We start from the raw sequence: 20,243 nt of genomic DNA on the forward strand, positions 1-20,243 counted from the left end.
ATTTTTACTTCTTTCCAAGGTAATACAGACTATGGTAAAATGTGGATGCATATATAGTCACATTATATTTACCAAATCAAAATGTGTTATTGATGGCATTTCCTGGGGAAGTACACTTTACATCTGGTATCATTTCAGACCCTTTAACCTAAGTACAAATAAATGTACAGTTTTGTCCTTATGAATACATTCATTCTTTATAGTGTGTACTAAGGCAGCTCTTTTTACTTCTGGGCCTCAATTTCCTTGTCTGTGGAATGGACATAAAAGGTCTATTCTAGTTTGCTTTCTGCCTAGGGATGGTACTGTGCACAGTGAGCTGAGCCCACTTATGTGATAAAAACATCCCACAGATAATTGGCTTTCAGTTTAAGATAAAGTATTGGCCTCCCTGGACCACAGCTTCTGTGTGCTGACCCTGAGGAAATTCTTCTCAGATTTGCCTCAATGCTGCTGGTCCACAGATTCGTAATCTAAAATAGCCCATGGACAACCCTGAACTAACTTTTATAAGCCAGGCCTCCATTGTCTACAGTTCTGTTAGCATTATCTTGTCTTCCAACTTTGCCAAACCAGCTAGTCAATTTCAGGGCACTCTGTGGCTTTTCCAGCTCAAAGTTCCAAACACTTCCACAATTCTCCCTCCAGAAATGACATGGCCAGGTCTGTCATAGGGACACCCCTGTTTTCCAGCAACGATTTCTGTTCTAGTCAAGTTTCTGTGGCTGTGATAAACACCATGACCAAAAGCAGTGTGTGGAGGAAAGGGTTTATTTTAGCTTACAGGTTACAGACCACTGCTGAGGGAGCTGAGGCAGGAGCTCAGGGCAGGAGGATTGAAGAAGAGAACACTGTTCAGAGGCTCATTCCCAGGCTCGTTCAGCAACCTTCCCAGGCCCACCCACTTAGGGTGATATTTCCCACTTTGAGCTGGACCCTCCTACATCAGTTAGCAATCAAGACAATGTCTCCGTCCTCCCTTACCTCATCCCCCCACCAGGCAGGACCACAGATGAGCCAGGTGGAAGCCCTCTTCCCAGGTGTGTCTAGGTTTGTGTCAGATTGACAATAGAAACTAACCAGCCGTGGTGTGGTGGCTTTAATTTCAATGGGAGGCAGAGGCTTATGATCTCTATGAGTTCAAGGCCAGCCTGTCCTGTATAATGAATTCTAGACCAGCAAGGGCTCTGTCAAAGACAAAAAAGAAAAGAAAGAAAAAGCTAGTACAGGGTCTGTGAACCTCTGGAAAAAAAACCACAAAGACCAGTCCCTTAACCTCATTTGTTGTCATTATGTTCATGTTTCAATGGCTCTGATTCAGTCACATGGGTCCCCTCAACAGCAAGGGAGGATGGGAATTAAAGTCTGAGTGACCATAAAGAAAAGAAAGCTATCTTTGGGAATTGGAGAGTCTCCCGAGGCCATCCCCTTCCGACCCCTTCTGCTGGGTCAGATGTCCTGGCTGCTGCAAAAAGCCTCAGCCTGTTTTCTCTACCACAGCTGTCTGCTTTCTCCCCCTAGGAGTTCTTACTCTGGGCAGATGTACCCTCTGTAACATCGATGGAACACATCAACTTAAAGTCTATTATGATGTTTAAATTTATCAACAGATAATGGGAAAGCAAATTAAAAACAAAGTATTTGGCTGGTGAGATGGCTGTTATGCCCACATCATGAGACCACCAGGAGTCTGAGTTCATATGCAAAAGCAAAGAGCCTTCATTGCAAGCTCCACCTTGGGCCCTCTGTCCCCTCTGACACAGTGGCTAGATTAGGGAGAGCCTTGAGCTCAGCTACACAGGGTTTTTAAGGAGTAAAAGATGGGGGTAGAGGTAGGGGAATTCTGGATTCAGATGGGGGCTGAACTCCTGATTAGGCAGGAATGGGGTAACAGAAGTCTTGTCAAACAGGGATTGGTACTAGCGTTGCTTCAAGGAAATTGGCAACCTATATACAAATTAGGTAAGCTATTCTTAATGTTCTGGAGCATAGTCCTTGTTTGTCTCAATTCTGATTGGTCCCCACAGGGTACAGTTCCTGGTTATTGTAAGAGTGAGGCCTACTCCCCTAGTTAGTCTGCAGAATGTCATGTTAACTTAGGCCTCTTCAATGGCCACCACATGTGACCCCTTATTTTAAGTTTTGGGCAAGGTTCCAGTATACAGTCCAGGCTGGCCTCAACCTTATGATCCTCCCCATCTTGGCCAAGTGCTGATAGTACCTACTGCTCTCTATCTATCTATCTATCTATCTATCTATCTATCTATATGTACATATACATACATACATACATACATACATACATACATACATTTGAGCCAGTGTTTCTCTGTGTAGACCTGGTTGTCCTGGAACCCACTCTGTAGACAAGGCTGGCCTCAAACTCAGAGAACCACCTGCCTCTGCCTTCTAAGTGCTGGGATTAAAGGTATATGTCACCAAGCCTAGCTTTGCATTATTTTTTAATAGTAGTTCACACCTTTAATCCCAGAATGTGTGAGGCAGAGGCAAGTGGATCTCTATGATTTTGAGGTGAGCCTGGACTATATAGTGAGTTCCAGGCCAGCTAGAGCTACATAGGAAACCCAGTCTCAATAACAGTAAACAAAACAAAAATGAAATGCCATATATATGGAGAGAGAGGGGGAGAGAACAATGGATACTAGCAGAGAGGACCAGTTGAAGTATGAGGAAACCAATCCTGGGAAGATATCTCCAACGCTTCCACAGGGTCCAGTTCTATTTTTTCTTCATTTCTCTCCCCACCAAACCCACCATCCTCTTCCTCCTTACTAGCACGCCTGAACTCCACCCTGCCCCCACCATGTAAGAGAAGGGTGACTGTAGGAAGTCCCCCAAAGTTTGTGAGGGTGTACCTCTTAGGTAGTTTAGAGTCCACCCCCATAAATGACATTCATGCTGTTTGAGTCACACCATAAAGCTGTCTTCAATTAGGTCAGCCCAGGAGGTAGAAAAGCTGGTGGATGCTAAAAAGAAATAACCATCTCCCAGGCCGGCTTCGTGTGGCATGTCACGGGTGCTCTGTGGAAAGAGCTGACACAGAAGCACCTGTTAGGGACTAGTTATTAGGAGAAAGAGCCTCAAGACTGGGCTTTGAAGTGGGAGAGTGTTGGGAAAGGAACAGAACAAACTATATAAAAAACAGTGAACAGAGCCTTAAAGGGAAAGAGGGCTTTAAATCTATTGCACATTATAGTCTTGTACAAAATTGAGATTTTCCCCAAACCTGTATACAGTGAATTTTTTTTTCTTCCCGAGACAGGGTTTCTCTGTATTGATTTAGAGGTTGTCCTTGTACTCACTCTGTAGGTCAGGCTGCCTCTGCTCCCTAGTCCTGGGATTAAAGGCATGAACCACCACACCTGGCCAGTGAAGTCATTTCTGACTAGCTTTTAGAACTGGTCCCATGAAGAGGCCACAGTAACCATCAGAGGGCATGTAGGCCCTCTATAGGTGTGGTATCCTTGGGAGTTAAGTACTTAAACTACTTGTGTTAACCAGCAGTGATGTTTCCTCATCTAAACATGTCAATCTGGTCATCTGACAATTGACCTGATTTCTTGTTGCCTTCGTGGATTTGGTCAAAACCATTAGCAGGCATAGTGAGCCCTGAAAAAAACAAGTCTCCACCATTATGATGGGACAGACTTAGTAGACTTCCTATGGGAGGCCTTACCCCTCTCCGTGCAGAGTATGGGAGGGTCAACTGGGATTGGAATGTAAGAAATAAAATAGAGGAAAAATAGGTCTTGATTGTAACTTAGGCTTTTTCATGCCCTGCAAAGTGGGACCTTACAGGTTTGAACTTAGAAGTTGGTTTATGCCTGCAAATGTCTCCATCATTGGGGTTTTTTGTTTGTTTGTTTGTTTTGGTGTTTTTCGAGACAGGGTTTCTCTGTGACCTTGGCGGCTATTCTGGAACTCGCTCTAGGCTGGCCTGGAACTCAGAGATTCGCCTGCCTCTGACTCACGAGTGCTGGGATTAAAGGCGTGCACCACCAACGCCTGGCTGTCTCCAGCTTTTGTAAAGCCATTTGGTACAAGTGCAACAGTGGTTGGCGGTGATAGTGGATGCCATTACATTCCAGCACTCCCGAGGCAGCAGCAGGCTGATCTGGAGGCCAACCTAGTCTGCAAAGATACACAGAGAAAACCTGTCTCGAAAACCCCCTCAAAAAAGGGCTACGGTGGTAATTGACTTCCTGAGGCTTATGAAACGAGTTTACTCAGTTTCATTTTCAGGAACCAGCAACAGAATTGAGCCTCCAAGTTCCTTGGTTTTCCACTATCCTGTTTCAGACTCCCGGTGGACACTAAACCCACGCTAAGTGGATTGAAGACGATAGTCTGGCGGATCAATGCCTACTTCCGGGAGTCGGAAGTGATGTAATCACTCGGCGCCCGGCAAAAGACAGCGGCCTAACGAGCTGAAAGGATGTTAAGCCGGCTACAGGAGCTTCGCAAGGAGGAGGAGACCCTGCTGCGTCTAAAGGCGGCCCTGCACGACCAACTGAACCGCCTCAAGGTGAGCTACCCGCCCTCCAGCCGCAGCCCCTCGCGAGTGTCCGGGCGCATGCGGTAGAGCTCCGCGCAGTGCAGCTTCCTCCCCACCGCTCAGTCCTCTAGGTCTTCAGCGGCTCAGCCCCCTAAGCCCAACTCTGGCTCGCTAGATCCCGCCAGAGCTGCTGTTTACTAATATTTGTATACACTGGAAAGGACTTTGGTGTTTATATCCTCCTGGGGTGCTAATGAGGTCTGGGAAAGAAACTTGTTCCGTAGAGTTTTCCAGTAGCTCTTACGGGAGCAGACACCGACTAGGAGGAACCCAGAATTATATTTACCTTGATCACTCCCTAGACCAGGGAATAATTTTTGGCCCCTGTGAAATGACGATGGTAATCCCAGCACCTCACTCGTATGCAAGATCTTTAAATATAAGTGACATGAGGATTACAGAAACCCTTTGTAAACTAAACTTGTATACAGTGGTACAGAAAATGATAAACAGTTTTCCTAAGGGCCGTTATAAACGGCTCTCACTTACTGCACCTAATGATTGTGTGTTGATTATTTCCCAAACACAAGTACCCTGATACTCCAGGAAACATCTGCATTTTCTGATCTTCTGTCTTCACTTTCTCATTAATGTGTAGACAAACTCAGGCCTAGGACATCCATCTGTGTCTGTGGAGCCAGCTTACCCCTGACTTTTTTGGGGGTGGGGTGGAGGGAGGGAGAGGGAGGAGAAGGGAGAGGGAGAGACTGACTGAGACTGGTCTGGAACCTTCTCTGTAGACCAGGTTGGTCTCAAGCTTGCGATCATTTTGCCTCCTCCAGTGCTGGGATTACAGGAATGCAACTGCACAACAACCTACACCTGACTATATATATTTATCTATGCTTTTGTCTGTTTATCTATGTCTTTTGCTTGTTTAAATTTTATATCTATTGGTGTATTTAATTTTGTTATCTATTGCATGTATGTCTGTGCAATACGTTTATGCCTAGTGTCTGGAGAGGGCAGTAGGAGGTGCTTAGATTACCTGGAACTGGAGTTCCAGGTGGTTGTGAGCTACCATATTTGGGCTGGGAATAGAACCCAGGCTCTCTGGAAGTGCTCTTAACTCCACTGATTCATCACCCTGGCCCCTATACCTGGCTTTTTAGTGGTGTGCCTGCATTTCCACACCGAGTTGCTTGGTTGTGGGGTGTGGAAGCCTGCAGCTTAGCTAAACACTTAGAAAGCCCCTCATTAAAAAAAACAAAAACAAAAACAAAACAGGTAAGCAGAGGCAGGTTCATCTCTAAATGCAGGGCCAGCCTGCTTTTCAGAGTGAGTTCCAGGACAGCCAGGTTTACACATAGGAACCCTGTGTGTAAAAAGCAGGTAAAGCTGTGTAGGGAACCTCAAAGTTGGCTCAGTACACTGCAAGACCAAGTTCTCAGCACAAAGGAGATTCATTTGCCCCAGAGGGAGAGGTGGCAGGGAATAAGAGACAAAGGCAGGAGATTTGAGGATGAGGGGCAATGGAAAGGTAACAAGGGAAAGGGGACAAAAGTATTTGCCCCTTAGGACAAAGGACTGCCTCTGGATAGAGACAAGATAGACATGGCCTATAGGAAAATAGCAGCTTATAAAGGTACAAGAGGAAACCTCGTGTACGATGGGGTGTTTAATTTTAATTGGGCATGTTAATTAGATAAGCCAAGGGGAGCTTTTGATTGTTGGACCTTTGATAGCTGGGCCTTAGTAGTCAGCCTCAGGAGGAGGGATTGGCCAAATAAGGAATGGACCATGGGAGCTAGCTTCAGGAATGTAATCTAATGGTTTTAAGTAAGGCAGAGGGAATGGGGAGAAGGGCAAGGCCTGCCAAAGACACATACTCCATCTAGTGGCTCTTCAGGCCTAGTGTAGTGGTGCACACCTTTACTCCCAGCACTTAGGAAGCAGAGGCAGGCAGATTCTGTGAGTTCAAGGCCAGCCTGGCCTACATACAGAATTATGGGACAACCAGAACTAGATGTCTGGGGTGGGGTGGGGAGCAGGTAAAGGTTAAAAAAACGCCCTCTACCTTTCTGGAGCAGTCCTGGGATTGGAAGCAGTTTCCTCTCATGATGCCAACCTTTACAGCATCCAGTGGAATTCACTCACTTTGGTACCCCAACAGACTACTCAGTAAAATGTCCTCATCTCTTCTTCCCTAGGTGGAAGAATTGGCCCTCCAGTCAATGATAAGTTCTCGAAGAGGGACTGAGACGCTGTCTTCTCAGCCTGCACCTGAACAGTTATATGATGTAAGTTTAGTTAACAACAGGCTTCCAGATAGTGTGGAGTCCCATTGTTGCCTTGCTGCATGGGTTAGCGAATGCTGTATACCACATTATCAAGTCCGAAGGACCCTGGAAAATGCCAATCAAATATTTGGGGCATGAGGGAATTATCTGTGAATTGAACCTGGGAACTTATACATGGTAAGCAAGCATGAGCTACATACATCTCCAGGCCCTCAATATTGTAGTTCAATAAATAGCTAATCTACATTAATCTATCAGACAATAGCCTGTCTTTTTTACTTGTCAGATTTAAGCCGCCTCTACTCTTGTATTGTACACCACTATGCCCGTCCTTCCCAGTTACTCAGACTACTCCTTTATTTCCAGTCATTCAAGTGAACCCCAAGAAACTGGTAATGATTATTGTGCTAGAGAGGTCATGGTGAGTTTTGTGTTGAAGCAGTGTCTTATACACCCAGGCTGGCCACCTTCTGATCTGGGATTATAGGCATGTGCCCCCACAAATGAAATTTGATTTTAAAGAATTTGCTGGGGATTTTGTTTGTTTGTTTGTGTTTTTTAGTGGGTTTTCTCTGTGGCTTTGGAGGCTGTCCTGGAACTAGCTCTTATATACCAGGCTGGTCTCGAACTCACAAAGATCTGCCTGCCTCTGCCTCCCAAATGCTGGGATTAAAGGCGTGCGCCACCACTGCCCTTGGAATTTGCTGTTTTGATGAAGAAAAAAAGAATGTGCTGTTTTAAGACTCAGCTCCCTCCTAGTAATGTGTATGTTCTTGTTTTACACAGATGTCAGTGCATGTAGACAATGAAGCATCAATCAATCAAACCACACTGAAGCTGAGCACAAGGAGCCCTATGGAGGAAGAGGAGGAGGAGGAAGAGGAAGAATCCGATTCTTAAAGGCAGACAAGAACTAGGGTTAGTTTTACAAACTAAAGTTTAAATCTCAAGCACTTGCCTTGGGTCCTGGGGCTTATGTGAAAGAGTATATACACTTGTGAATGGGAATATACACTTGTTTTAACGTGTCTACCATACAAATATCAAGACCTGAGTTTGAGTCCCCAAACCTGTGTAAAAAGCTGGGCACAGTGTTACATGCCTGTAACCCCAGCACTGAGGATAGGGAGACCAAAGATCCCTGAAGCTGTGTGGCCAGCCCGTCTATTGAAACCAGTGAGCTTCGGGCTCACTGAGCAACTGTATCTGAAGAAAATAGTGATGGTGGGAGTGGAGGTGCACACCTTTAATCCCAGTACTTAGGGTTTAGAATAGTGCTAGTGTACAGCAAGCTACAAAGATTTTTTTTTTCCTGCTCAAATATATGAAACAATTCAAGGTCAACTTCAGAGGACTGGGAAAAAGTAGATTGTTATCTAAAAGATATTTAGAGAATAAGAAGTTTTGACATATACACACCTGTAATCCCAGGCTATGATACTCTCCAGCAAGAATGACGGTCATCCACTGGAGCCAGCCAGGACTATAGCCAAAGCAAAACACAATGCAAAGTCTTAGCATGGCTTAATCTCTAGAGCATTGTGCTAAGTGAAATAAACTAGTCATTCTATTTCATCTTTTTCCTGAAAAAGGCAAACACTATACAAACTGAAATAGTTTTAGTCATTACTAGGGACAATCGTATGGGAAGTGATTGGGGGATGCAGAGGCAGGATGTCAGGCCAGTGTGATGGTCTACATGGCAAGTTCTGGGACAGCCAGGACTACATAAAAGAGAACCTGTCTCAAAAAAGGAAAAATGCCATGCAGTGGTGGTGCACTCATATAATCCCAGCACTCAGGAGGCAGAGACAGGTGGGTCTCTGTGAGTTCAGGTCAGCCTGGTCTGGCTGTTGCACAGAGAACCTTGTCTCAAAAGCAAAAAAAAAAAAAATTTTTTTTTTTTTTGTGTATGTATGTATGTATGTATGTATGTATGTATGTATGTATGTATGTATGTATGTGTGGGTGCCCGCATATGTATGTAAGTAGATGGTCAATTTCCTCAGAGCTGCAGTTGCAAATGTTTGTGGGATGCCCAGCTTCTAATGTGGGTGCTGGTATTTAAACTACCTCACGGTTGCACAGCAGTATTCTAAAGGATGAGGTCACACATCTTGTTTTTCTGACTTTGCAGCTACCTCATAGGCATGACAAAACCAGCACTGAGAGTACCTCTCTCTGGAAGGTGTAATTACCTCTGTAAGTAATGAAAGGAAACCACTTCCCTGTATAGCACAGCGGACTGACTAAACCTGGATGAAGGCTCTCCTATGAGAATGGTTACCAGAACTGCAGGCAGGCCCTGCTACAGAAAATAAGAAATGGTCTGGGAGAACAAAAATCATAGCTTATGATTTTCCTCAGACAGATGCCCAACCCCACTATGCTGGCAAGATTTTTGTCAGCTTGACACAAGTTATAGTCTTCTGAGAAGAGGAAACCATGATTGAGAAAATGCCTCTGTACGACTGAGCTTTAGAAAAGCCTGTAAAGTATTTTCTTGGTGGTTGATGTGGGAGGGCCCAGCCTCTGGGTTGGTGGTCCTGAGTGCTATAATTAAGAAGTCTGAACAAGCCAGGGTGGTGGTTATTGGATTAAGGTCTCTTTATTTCAAAGCACAGCCGGGTGAAACACAGGCCAGTGCTAGGTTAAGAACCCAGCCAGCGCGGCCAGAACAAAGAGAGGGCTCGCGTCCCCACGTGCAGCCCCTTAAGAAGCCCCCTTACGTCATTCCGGCTTTCCTTCACCCCGCCCTTATGGGCGAGTCCCCGGGTCCACCTGGTACCTGCCCCAGGACTATTGGGCGGGGCTAGGGTGACTCCCTACAATTCCCCTTTTAGTCTAAGAGAGGATTAAAACTTAATAGTGTAAAATATCCAAAACTAACAATCATAAGGGTGGAATACAAGAATATACAATAATCTGCTATGATACATCCTATGTCTATTCTAGCTAAGTCTTAAAGTCATGTGGAAAAAGTGTCTAACTTGAACACCTTCTTCCAATCCCAACTCTAAACAATAAGAAGGTCATTCTTAACTAGGCTTACACTACCCTAATACACAATAATGGGGAACGGGGGCGTAGCATCTTCTAGGTTACTTCCTGCTGAAAAGGGACGAAGATGGTCATGTGGGGGCCCTGTGGAAAAAAATGTCAGTATAGGGAAAGTCTCTAATGAGTTATGTCTAGTCCATGTTAGATGATTTGTTTGATTGAAGATCTACATTGAAATCCTCAACTTGATTGAAGTCATTACTCGAGGTTGTAGCTCAGTCGGTAGAGCATGAGACTCTTAATCTCAGGGTCATGGGTTCACCCCACGTTGGGCGCCAGATATTGGATTAAGGTCTCTTTATTTCAAAGCACAGCCGGGTGAAACACAGGCCAGAGCTAGGTTAAGAACCCAGCCAGCGCGGCCAGAACAAAGAGAGGGCTCGCGTCCCCACGTGCAGCCCCTTAAGAAGCCCCCTTACGTCATTCCTCATTCCGGCTTTCCTTCACCCCGCCCTTATGGGCGAGTCCCCGGGTCCACCTGGTACCTGCCCCAGGACTATTGGGCGGGGCTAGGGTGACTCCCTACAGGTGGTGGTGCACACCTTTGATCCCAGCACTCTGGAGGCAGAGGCAGGGGGCTCTCTGAGTTCGAGACCAACCTGGTCTACAAGAGCTAGTTCCAGGACATGCTCCAAAGCCACAGAAAAACCCTGTCTCGACAGCCCCTCCACACACACACACACACAAAAAGAAGTCTGAAAAAGCCAGTAAGCAGCATTATTTCACTGCCTCTAAAATAGCTTCCAGGTTCCCACCTAGTTTGAAAGTACCTTCCTTGGTTTACTTATAGTGCACTGTGATTCAGGATATGTAAGCCAAATAAACCCTTTCCTCCTAAATTTGCTTTTGGTCAAGGTGTTTTATCCCAATAGAAACCCCACGACACCCATAAAGAGACTATTTATTCACAGGTCCTGGAAAGGTATAGTCACAGTTCTGCATGAGTATAGTTGTTCCAAAGAGTGAAGTTGATCCATTAGCCCACCACTGCACAGAGCTGGCAGTGTGTGGGCTTGTGTGTGTGTCTGTGTGTCTCGCTGGGGGGGGGAGGGGGGGGATGGGGAGTTGTTCTTTTTTTCTTTTTCTGAGACAAGGTCTCTCTACATAGCCCTGGCTATCCTGGAATTCACTATATATACCAAGCCATCTGCCTTTGCCCCCCAAGTACTGGAGTTAAAGACGAATATGCTACCATGCCATGTGTGTTGGCTAGTTTGAATGTAAACTCAAAACAAGCTAGAGTCATTCAGGAGGAGAGCCCCAACTGAGAAAATGCACCCATCAAATTGGCCTGTAGGCAAGCTTATGCATTTTATTGAATGATGACTGATGTGGTAGGGCCCAGCTCACTGTGGGCTGTGTCACCCCTGCGCTGGTGTTGCTGGGTGCTTTAAGAAAAGCTAGGCAAGCATGAAGGGCAAGCCAGTAAGCAGGGTTCCTCCATGGCCTCTGCTTCAGTTTCTGCCTCCAGGCTCCTTTGCTGAGTTCCCTGGATGATGGACTGACTACAAGCCATAAGCTGAAATAAGCCTCTTCCTCCCCAAGTTGCTTTCAGTCAGGGTGTTCATATGAGCAACAGGAACCCTCAGATGTAGTATTTATGCCTTCCAGCTGTGTTCCTGTCTTCACTTTCCCCTACCCCAGTGCATGGCTAAATCACTTCATTTCCTATAGTCTAGAGAAATTGAAAGGGCTGCCACAAAAGCAGAAATATCTCTTCTTCTTTTTATTTTAACTCCATAGTATTTTTATTAGAATAAGAGATTAGATTGATAAACATCTGGATTAAAATGGTTAAAGGGTTTTCATACAGTTTGTAGGCACTATACACGTTGTTTACAATAGCATTGGTGCTTGGATTGGAGGAAAGATAGAACTCTGACACATACTGATGCCATAATCCATTTGTGACATTCAAAATAACTCCACCTATTTAGAAACACTAATCCAAACTTAAGAGACATACACCACACTAAGTACCCCACACAGTATATTTAAAAATAAATATAGAAATACAACCAGAAGTCTAAAAAATCACCACAGTAGACAGACTGAAGCCCCAGCTATCATGGCAGTGATGGGCTCTGGTTAGTTTTTTTTTTGTTTTGTTTTGTTTTGTTTTTTTTGATGGGAATTGCTGAGTTCTATATCAAAAGCAAAACATAAAAATAACATGATGTACACAATCTGATGCTCATTTCAGTAGCAGCAAAGCATGCTTCCCATGCACTGCCTGTGAAGGGTCTCACCAAGCTCCCTCTCTTCAGACTGAGAGGTCACCAGCAAGAGTGAAGTACCAAGGGTCCGAGAATCCTGACAATAGAGGCAGCCAGCCAGTGAGTCACGGAACATGAACAGCAGTGCAAACATCAATAAGAATGACCACCCTGGTCACCAGGGTTTCACTATAGTTCAGCCTGGTATGTGTTTGATCAACATACATATAGCCCCAAGCACAAAGCCAATCACTTAGGGGAGTAACCATAGTGATAAAGACAGTGATATTAAAAATGACACACACAAGTACAATTTGGCACATGCTGTGTTCTTCATCCTTTGTCACAGATGAGATGCACGTCTGAACAGAGACAAGCATGGGAGAGGCCTGAAAGCAACATGGCATGCCACTGGGCAGAGGATTTCCTCTTTGCTGCTTCCCAAAGGCTCAGATGCTAGCGGCATGGGTTGGTGTGCTGGGCTGGTTAAGCCCAATGGTGGAGCAGAGCCAACCTGCGAAGTCTACTTCCTCGGCATCAGATCTCTTGATGAAAGCGTGAACCTGTGTGCAGAAAACAGGGAAAAACTACCAGGAGGGAAAAGCAAGAGTCTCTGCCTAGGTACCACTTGGAAGATGCTTATAGCATTGTCCCTTTAGCAACAAGTAGGCTAGCTGCGCCCAGAGACCCTCTGCCACACATATAAGCTGGGGCAACTTTGTCTCTCTGAGCAACTCTAGTTTGTTGGAATGTACACTACACTCAAGGCTGCTCATGGCATGGAGTCTGGATCTTAAAAAGTATCACCTTCCTATGTCACGGCCATCACACAAGAACTAGATGAAGAGGAACTCAGGAAATGTGAGGTGAACCAGGCAGAGATAGAAAAAGGCCCCTCCCTGACTTGCATCCCAGCTGTGTGCCCCAACCCCGTAACTCACAAGAGGACTGAGGAGACTGATGTCTGGCACTGTGCAGCCCCAAGCCTGACAAAAGAACAAGAGGTGGGGCAGGGCAGAAAAGGGCTCAATAAGATGGATACACAGGCTCTATAAGACTTACCAGAAGCTGCTTTAGATCTGCTCTCTCTGCAGGGTTCTTTATTAAGCTGGAAAGAAGAATGATTAGTGTGAGTGCACTGGTTCTCAGTCACACTGCTGTTTGCATGGCTGCCCTTTACACTGAAGACTTAGGAGCTGGTGCCTGAGCCTTGCTCACCCTCCGTTCTAGGCACACCATCATGCCTAAGCACATAAATGAAGTCTTGCTAAATAAACAAAGCCAGAAAGCAATAGAACGATCCCTGAAGGTCAAGTAAGAGTAGTGCCCAGGATCAGATAATCATGAGTCCCAGCACTACAAGGGGTATAGCACAACCAGGTTTAATGCAGAGGGGAAAGGGTAAGGCCACGGGTGTCAGAAACACTGTGCAAACTTACCATTTATTCACAAAATCTTGAAACTCCAGACTGAATACTCCACTGGGCAATTTTGGAGGAGGCTGCAAACATGTCAACATGTGAGACACTCTTGACTCCTGCTTCAGTCATCTCCCCATCACACCCATGTCTGTGGTCACTGCTACCCTCATCAGTTCCAGGAAAGTGGCCTTAGGAAGTCCTGCTCCTCCTGGCTCACCTTGTTGGGACCACTTCAAGTATTCTACCACTCTGATGACTGAACAAACTATGCTACCCTCAGCCTCTTCACTCTGAAATAAGGTTGAACTATCAGCTCTAGAGCCCTCTGACTTTAGACATTAAAGTGCAGAATGGCAGTATAAGAGTGGTGACTGGCCTGGAAGTGCCAGCAGTAGTTACCAACAGCAGAAGCCTCAGGGAGGCACAAACTCAGACATAATAGCACCCCCAGAAATCATAAAACCCTTTTCTGAACCCCAAATAGTCAGAGGAAGCTACTACATTAACTGGCAAAGCTGAGTATAGATGAATATTACTGACACATTGCAGCAACGTGGTAGCTCCCAGGTCTCTGGCATGGATCCTGACAGTAGTTCTAGGAAATCTGTCAGTTTATGTGACCTGTGCCAGCAGCTATGTGTAGCTTTCTTGGGAGGAGCAGTATTTGAGATATGCATTAAGATGTCCCTGCTCTAATGAGACACTAGCCAAAGCACGCAGGAGGCAGAAGCAGCTGAATCTCTTGAATCTCTAGGCCAGCCTGATCTACATAGTGAATTCCAGCTAAGGCTATATAATGAGACCCTGTCTCAAAAAACAAAGGGAATGAGGGAAGCAGGAAGGAAAGAAAACACCAGTTGGATGTTGCCTGCTTGTAGTCCCATCATGTTGGGAGGTTGGGGCATTTGAGACTATTCCTGGCTACATAATGAGAGAGGCCCTATCTAAAACAAACACTGACTCCATAGGTGTGGCTCAGTTCAGGGGGGGAGAGCTTACATAATAATATCATGTATGAGACATGAGTTTGATTCCCAGCATTTCAGAAATAAAAAACAAGTCTCCTACTAAAAAGCCCAGCAAGCCATCTCATCAGGAAGGCCTTGTCAATTTCAGGTCAGCTACCTACCACTCAAATTGTAGAGCATTGACTCTGGGCAAGCCCCACTCTGCTAACTGTCCCAACTACTAAGAAAGTGTGGAATAGTCAAGAGAAAACAACTGGTCTCCAGAAGCCAATGTCTGTTCTTCCTAAGTGAGAAGAAGGGGCAGGCAAGAAATGGCCAGGGCCAACAAGGACTCTGGTGGTCGGGGAATGGAAAGGTAGATGATAGGAAGAAAGCACTGGGGGAAGTAGCTATTGCCCATCCTGGAGCCTCAGTTTCTTTACCTATATGAAGAGGGCACAGGCCGTTTGGCCCACCTCAGCTGGCTTGAAGAACAGAGTGAGAACAGAATGTGACCATGTGTAGGCAGAGCAGTGTGCAGAGCGCACAGGCTGGGTGGCCCACACTGCACTGATAATCCCTCAAGGCTGGGCTGGTCTGCCTTGCCCCTTGGCACACTGCTCTGCACACAACAGAGCAGTAAACTAAACTCCCTGGTAAGCAGGAAAGCACCTCTAGGGTTACCAGGATATTCCCTGTTGAGTTTGTGACAGTGGGCCTTTTTGTGCCGTTAAGGGTCTGTTTTCAGAGGACAAAACAGATATCCTATGATTTCTTAAGGAAGTCAAGGATAGGTGATGGTCTTATCTAGCCTAGTGCTCCTTCTGAAACATGCCAGCACTCACCCCTTCTCATTAACTGCCAAGGCTGTTCCTGCTACAGGATGGAGTGCTGGCCCACTGGGCTCCCTCTCACATCCTGTACTGCCTCAGCCTACTCTTGAGCAAACCCAGGGACCAAGTCTCCTCCTTCCTTAATGTAAATTTACTTGTAAATGGATTTCACAAGTGGTATGGATCTTTATATTAAAGTCAGTCAAGAGTAACAATAAGAGTTTGAAATTTTAATCTCCTTTATAGCAGGCACATACATTAAAAAAAGATTTTTCTCAGCCGGGCGGTGGTGGTACACGCCTTTAGTCCCAGCACTCGGGAGGCAGAGGCAGGTGGATCTCTGTGAGTTTGAGACCAGCCTGGTCTACAAGTGCGAGTTCCAGGACAGCCTCCAAAGCCACAGAGAAACCCTGTCTGGAAAAACCCCAAACAAAAGATGATTTTTCTCAAAACCCCCCACCCCCCTTGAGAGTGTCTCATTCTACAGTGCTTGCTAGCCCTAAATGCACGACATTCTCCCTTGGCCTCCCAGGTGCTGGGATTACAGGCTTGTAATGCAGATTGCATGCCACCTGACCCAGAAGTAATTTGGCTTCTTTTACAGAATTGAAAGTGGATGTTCCACATCTCTGTAGACACAGCTTTTTAAACAGCTCTTAGAATAAAAAACAGCAGGGTGGTAATGGTGCACACCTTTAATCCCAGCACTCAGGAAACAGAGGCAGATGGATCTCCGTGAGTTCCAGGCCAGCCTGGTCTACACAGCTAGTTCCAGAACAGCCTAGCATACACAAAGAAACCCTGTCTTGAAAAACAACAAAGAACTAAAAGCAATTATGTTGCAGTTCTACATTTACTAGCCCAACTGCCCCCCCCCCAAATCATCATGGAGACTATGGACTCTTGCTTTTCAATTTTTGGTCCTTTCCAATTATTCCTCCTCATATCCCCTGCACTCAGAACTTTGTAAATGCACTGAACAGCCTAGTAAATGAAGACAGGCAAACATGAGTGGGTGAATGGGAGGCTCCTGATGTTGGAAAGGAAGAGACTCTTGAGATGACAATTCCAAGAGCAAAGCACAAGCACCCTCAGATTGTACCAAGTGAACAATTCACAGGCATCCTGACCAAATCAGCCATGGGTTTTCCCTCCCATCTACCCTTCTGAGACAGGGATCTTACTATGTAGTCCCTGTGGCCTCAGGCTTGAAACTCCTGACTCAATCTGAGTACTGGCATCACAGGTGTGCCCCAACACACTCATTAACTATTTTGTTTCTTCCCTTGTTTTTATTTGTTTGTTTGTTTGTTTTTCATTTTATTTTATGTGTGTGTGTAGGGGAAGCTGTAGCCACACCTACTTAGGGGCTGGCTACAGGTGTGTCTGATCACAAGCTTGTGAGGGCGTGGTCAGGGGACGTAGGGTGACTGCGTTTTCGCTTTCGGTTTCTCTTTTGGGCTTGCATACAGACTGCTGCCTCGCCGGCTGGCTAGGTCACTCTGTAAGTAAGGCTTTTCCCTATTAAATACCCTTATATTTCTACCTGACTCCGTATTGGTAATTTCCTACTATATGTGTGTTTTGTCTGCATGTATGTCTGTGTCCGAAAAGGAGGGTGTTAGATCCCTTGAACTTCGGGTTACAGATGGTTATGAGCCGTCTTACGGGTGCTGGGAACTGAACCCAGGTCCTCTGCAAGAGCAGCCACTCAGACATCTCAGCAGCCCGTAATTACTTTTTTTTTTTTTTAAAGTTTTAAAGTTTTATTTTATGTATGAGTGTTCTGGCTGTATTATCACTTTATGCAGAAGAGGGCATCAGATCCAACTATAGATGGTTGTGAGCCACCATGTGCTTGATAAGAATTGAACTCAGGTCCTCTGGACGAACAGCTAGTGTTCTTAACCACTAGACATCTCTCCAGCCCTCGTAACTACTTCCTTAAGTAGAATAAATAAACCCCAATGTTAAGGAAACCTGGCAGCACTTACCTCATTGACTATATAATCCAACAACTCAAAAATTGCCATGGGAGGTCGGCTGTCCATTCCATATGCTGCAGATTATAAAGAAGAAAAAGAAAAAAAATTGTATATACAGATAAGAAACTCCTTGTCAATATGAGTCAAGGGGTTGAGCACGATCATCAATAAAAAGCTACTCTGGACAAGGCCTAAACATGGAAGGAATCCAGAAGGCCAGGCTATCAGTCTGGGCTCACTAACATCCTAGATGTGTGACCTCAGGTAAGTCAGTTGACCACTGGGGCAAAATACAGAGTTTTGGAGTGGAAATCAAGTGACAATTCATCTTCCCATCCTTACATTTACAGAGCAGCCAATATTTGGGCTTGGCTTTTGTACACTGCATAGGTAGAGCCAACAGCCTCACAAGTGCTAGAGAAGCTCTACCACTAAGCCACACTTTCAAGCTCAGAACTTGTTAGTTCTTCCTTTCCTATCCTAAGATCATAAGCCAGCTCTATCAATGGTTGGTTACCAGCACTGATGCCTCTCCCTTCATGCACTTGTTCAACCACATGATATCATCAGGATAAAGACCAGGACTCCCTGGTCAGAAGGGAACTCCCAGCACAAGTCACATAAAAATGAAAAGGCTGGCCAGGTATGGTGGCACACGTATTTAATCTCAGCACTCATGAGGCAAAGACGGGGGCAGTTTCTGGGAGTAGAGGCTAGCCTGTTTTACACAGAAAGGTACATGGTACCTCAAAAAATATAAAATAAAAATAAAAATAAAAAAAGGTTTGTATGAGAACACTCCCTAAGAGCCAGGCATCTCAAGGTACATCACTCAGAAGCATGTGGTGCTGCGTTTTATGCCTTAGCAGTCAGACTGGCCACTTCTTACAAGTCTGTGTGGTGTGTAGCCTTGGCAACAAAAATCACACTAAATCAAAATAAGGTCTTTTTTTCAAGAAACCTTGTCTCAAAAAACCAAAAAGAAGGAAAAAAAAAAGAAAAAAAAAGAAAGACATTGAAGTTCTTTGTTCTTAACCCTCAAGAGTCTTTAAAATTTCAGTGTCTCCAACTGTTGTATCCTTTTACAGCACTGATAAAGATTCAAAATGATTCTCCTAAACCAGTATTATTAAATGCTAAATATATTATGCATCTTCTCAAAGTAATGAAAGTACTCCAAGTATCACACTTTGCAAATATTTTCTTTTATATCTAACAGAACAGACTAGTTCTATGAGGTCAGAACTTTTAGCACATGCTGTTATGTCATAGAAATAAAGAATAACAAATCGAAGGAAAAAAATCTACTCCTGTGTAAATCTATTCACCACACATACCCTAAGTGTTCTTTACAAGGATTGAGCTCTGTGCTCGTTCTTCTTAAAACAGAAATTATAGCAGTGCACATGAGCAAACTGGTTTTAAAGTTAGAGCATGTTAGGCAGATGCATGAAAATGGGAAGTGAGTAGATCAGAGGTTGCCAGGGGCTGGCCTTGGGGGAAAGTAAGAGTGACTGGCAATGGGGAAAGATGATCTGGGGGTGATGGAAATGTTCCTGAAAGACTGTGGTGGTGGTAGCAGCTGTACAACAGAGAAGTATATACTACAAACCACTTAAACATATACTTAAACATACACTTTCTGTTATGTCAATTTTGTCTTAATTGAAAAAGAAATCCACAGTATTAATAAGCAAACTAGCCGGGCATTGGTGGCACATACCTTTAATCCCAGCACTCGGGAGGCAGAGGCAGATGGATCTCTGTGAGTTCGAGGCCAGCCTGGTCTACAGAGCGAGTTCCAGGACAACTTCCAAAGCAATACAGAGAAATCCTGTCTCAAAAAAACAAAACAAAAAACAACAAAAAAAGCAAACTAATATTGCTAAATGCTAAGCATGACACCTGGATCACAGCAAGTCATCAACAAACACCAAGTGTTTTGGGGAAGAAGAATTGTTTTCTGCACCCACCTAAGGACCCTTGCTGCTCCTCCAAGACCCAGCCTGACAACCCAAGAGAAGCAACCACCCAGAAATCCCCAATAGATTCCCCACAGTCCTAACTGGGGACAGCAGGCCACTCACAGCTAAGGGGCCTCCCAGGGGTCCTCGGCCTGGGTGGCGTTTCGGCTGCATCTCCCTCCACCTGGCATCCAAACAGCAGCTCCAGTTCCTTGGCATCAGGAGGAGGGATGGGGTATCTCCCAACTGCCATCTCCACCAGAGAGAGCCCCATGCTCCAGATGTCCGACTGCACGGAGTAGTGAGTCCCCTGGAGTCTCTCGGGCTATGGGAAGACAGATGGTCATACCTCTTGGGCATAACCCCTACACAGGAAGTAAGGGTTGCTGGCTCCCTAGCCCTAGCTATCCCCACCTCCTACATAGGAACCATCATCTCTACTGATGGAACAACTGCAGGAATGGACTGAGACACTCAAGGGTATGAAAGCTCTTAGACTGTGCATGAAACACTGGACCAGGCCTGTCCTTACCATCTGGCCCCGCACTTCTCCCTTGGTTCTGTAAAAGCTACCCATACTCTAAATCTTCCTGCACATTGCCTCTGAAGCATTCCCCGAAGACTTCCATCTTTCCCTACTATACTTAGAAATGGGCTATCCAAAGACCCTCTCATTCAGTCAACCTCACAGCACCCATTCACCAGCCATCCTAACATCCTCAATGTGCCAGACCCCTGCCAGGCCCTAGGAAAGACACCTGGGATCTCCTAGAAGCTGGAGGTTCGGGAAAGTGGAAAGTTCCATGATGGCATGACCATGGACATGGGGACAGCTATGTACAGTACTCAGGTGACAGTGGAAACCAGAAGAGCTGGGCTCAGGAGGGTGGAATGCCAAGGTGGGATGCTGGCTGGACCAGAGCAGACTCTAACCAGGGGCTGGATGGAAGGCAGGTAAATGACCCACAGACATGCAGTGAAGACAGAGGAAAGAGGGAGGG

General features: G+C 45.5%; 2 protein-coding genes across 3 annotated transcripts in view; one reads left to right on the forward strand and one right to left on the reverse strand.

Moving 5' to 3' along the window:
- Positions 1-4,054: 4,054 nt before the first annotated feature.
- Positions 4,055-15,505, forward strand: LOC113830748 (snRNA-activating protein complex subunit 5). Of its 2 annotated transcripts, XM_035443764.1 has the most exons (4): positions 4,391-4,546; positions 6,727-6,816; positions 7,603-7,734; positions 12,442-15,505. In XM_035443764.1, the coding sequence occupies exons 1-3, from the start codon at positions 4,457-4,459 to the stop codon at positions 7,714-7,716; spliced, it is 294 nt and encodes a 97-aa protein (XP_035299655.1). In that variant the 5' UTR covers positions 4,391-4,456; the 3' UTR covers positions 7,717-7,734; positions 12,442-15,505. The 2 variants fall into 2 exon arrangements, with proteins under 2 accessions (XP_035299656.1, XP_035299655.1); XM_035443765.1 differs by lacking the exon at positions 6,727-6,816 and having other exon boundaries at positions 4,055-4,546.
- Map2k1 (mitogen-activated protein kinase kinase 1) overlaps positions 11,985-20,243 on the reverse strand; it is a gene marked incomplete at its 5' end in the record, with an annotated part of 74,789 nt that continues 66,530 nt past the window's right edge. Inside the window, 5 exon segments of the mRNA NM_001246827.1 lie at positions 11,985-12,655; positions 13,155-13,200; positions 13,532-13,593; positions 17,288-17,352; positions 19,366-19,567. Of these exon segments, the coding sequence (NP_001233756.1) occupies positions 12,542-12,655; positions 13,155-13,200; positions 13,532-13,593; positions 17,288-17,352; positions 19,366-19,567 (489 nt within the window). The 3' untranslated portion in view covers positions 11,985-12,541.

Source organism: Cricetulus griseus, chromosome 4, assembly GCF_003668045.3.
Source record: "Cricetulus griseus strain 17A/GY chromosome 4, alternate assembly CriGri-PICRH-1.0, whole genome shotgun sequence".
NCBI classification, from domain to species: Eukaryota; Metazoa; Chordata; class Mammalia; order Rodentia; family Cricetidae; genus Cricetulus; species Cricetulus griseus.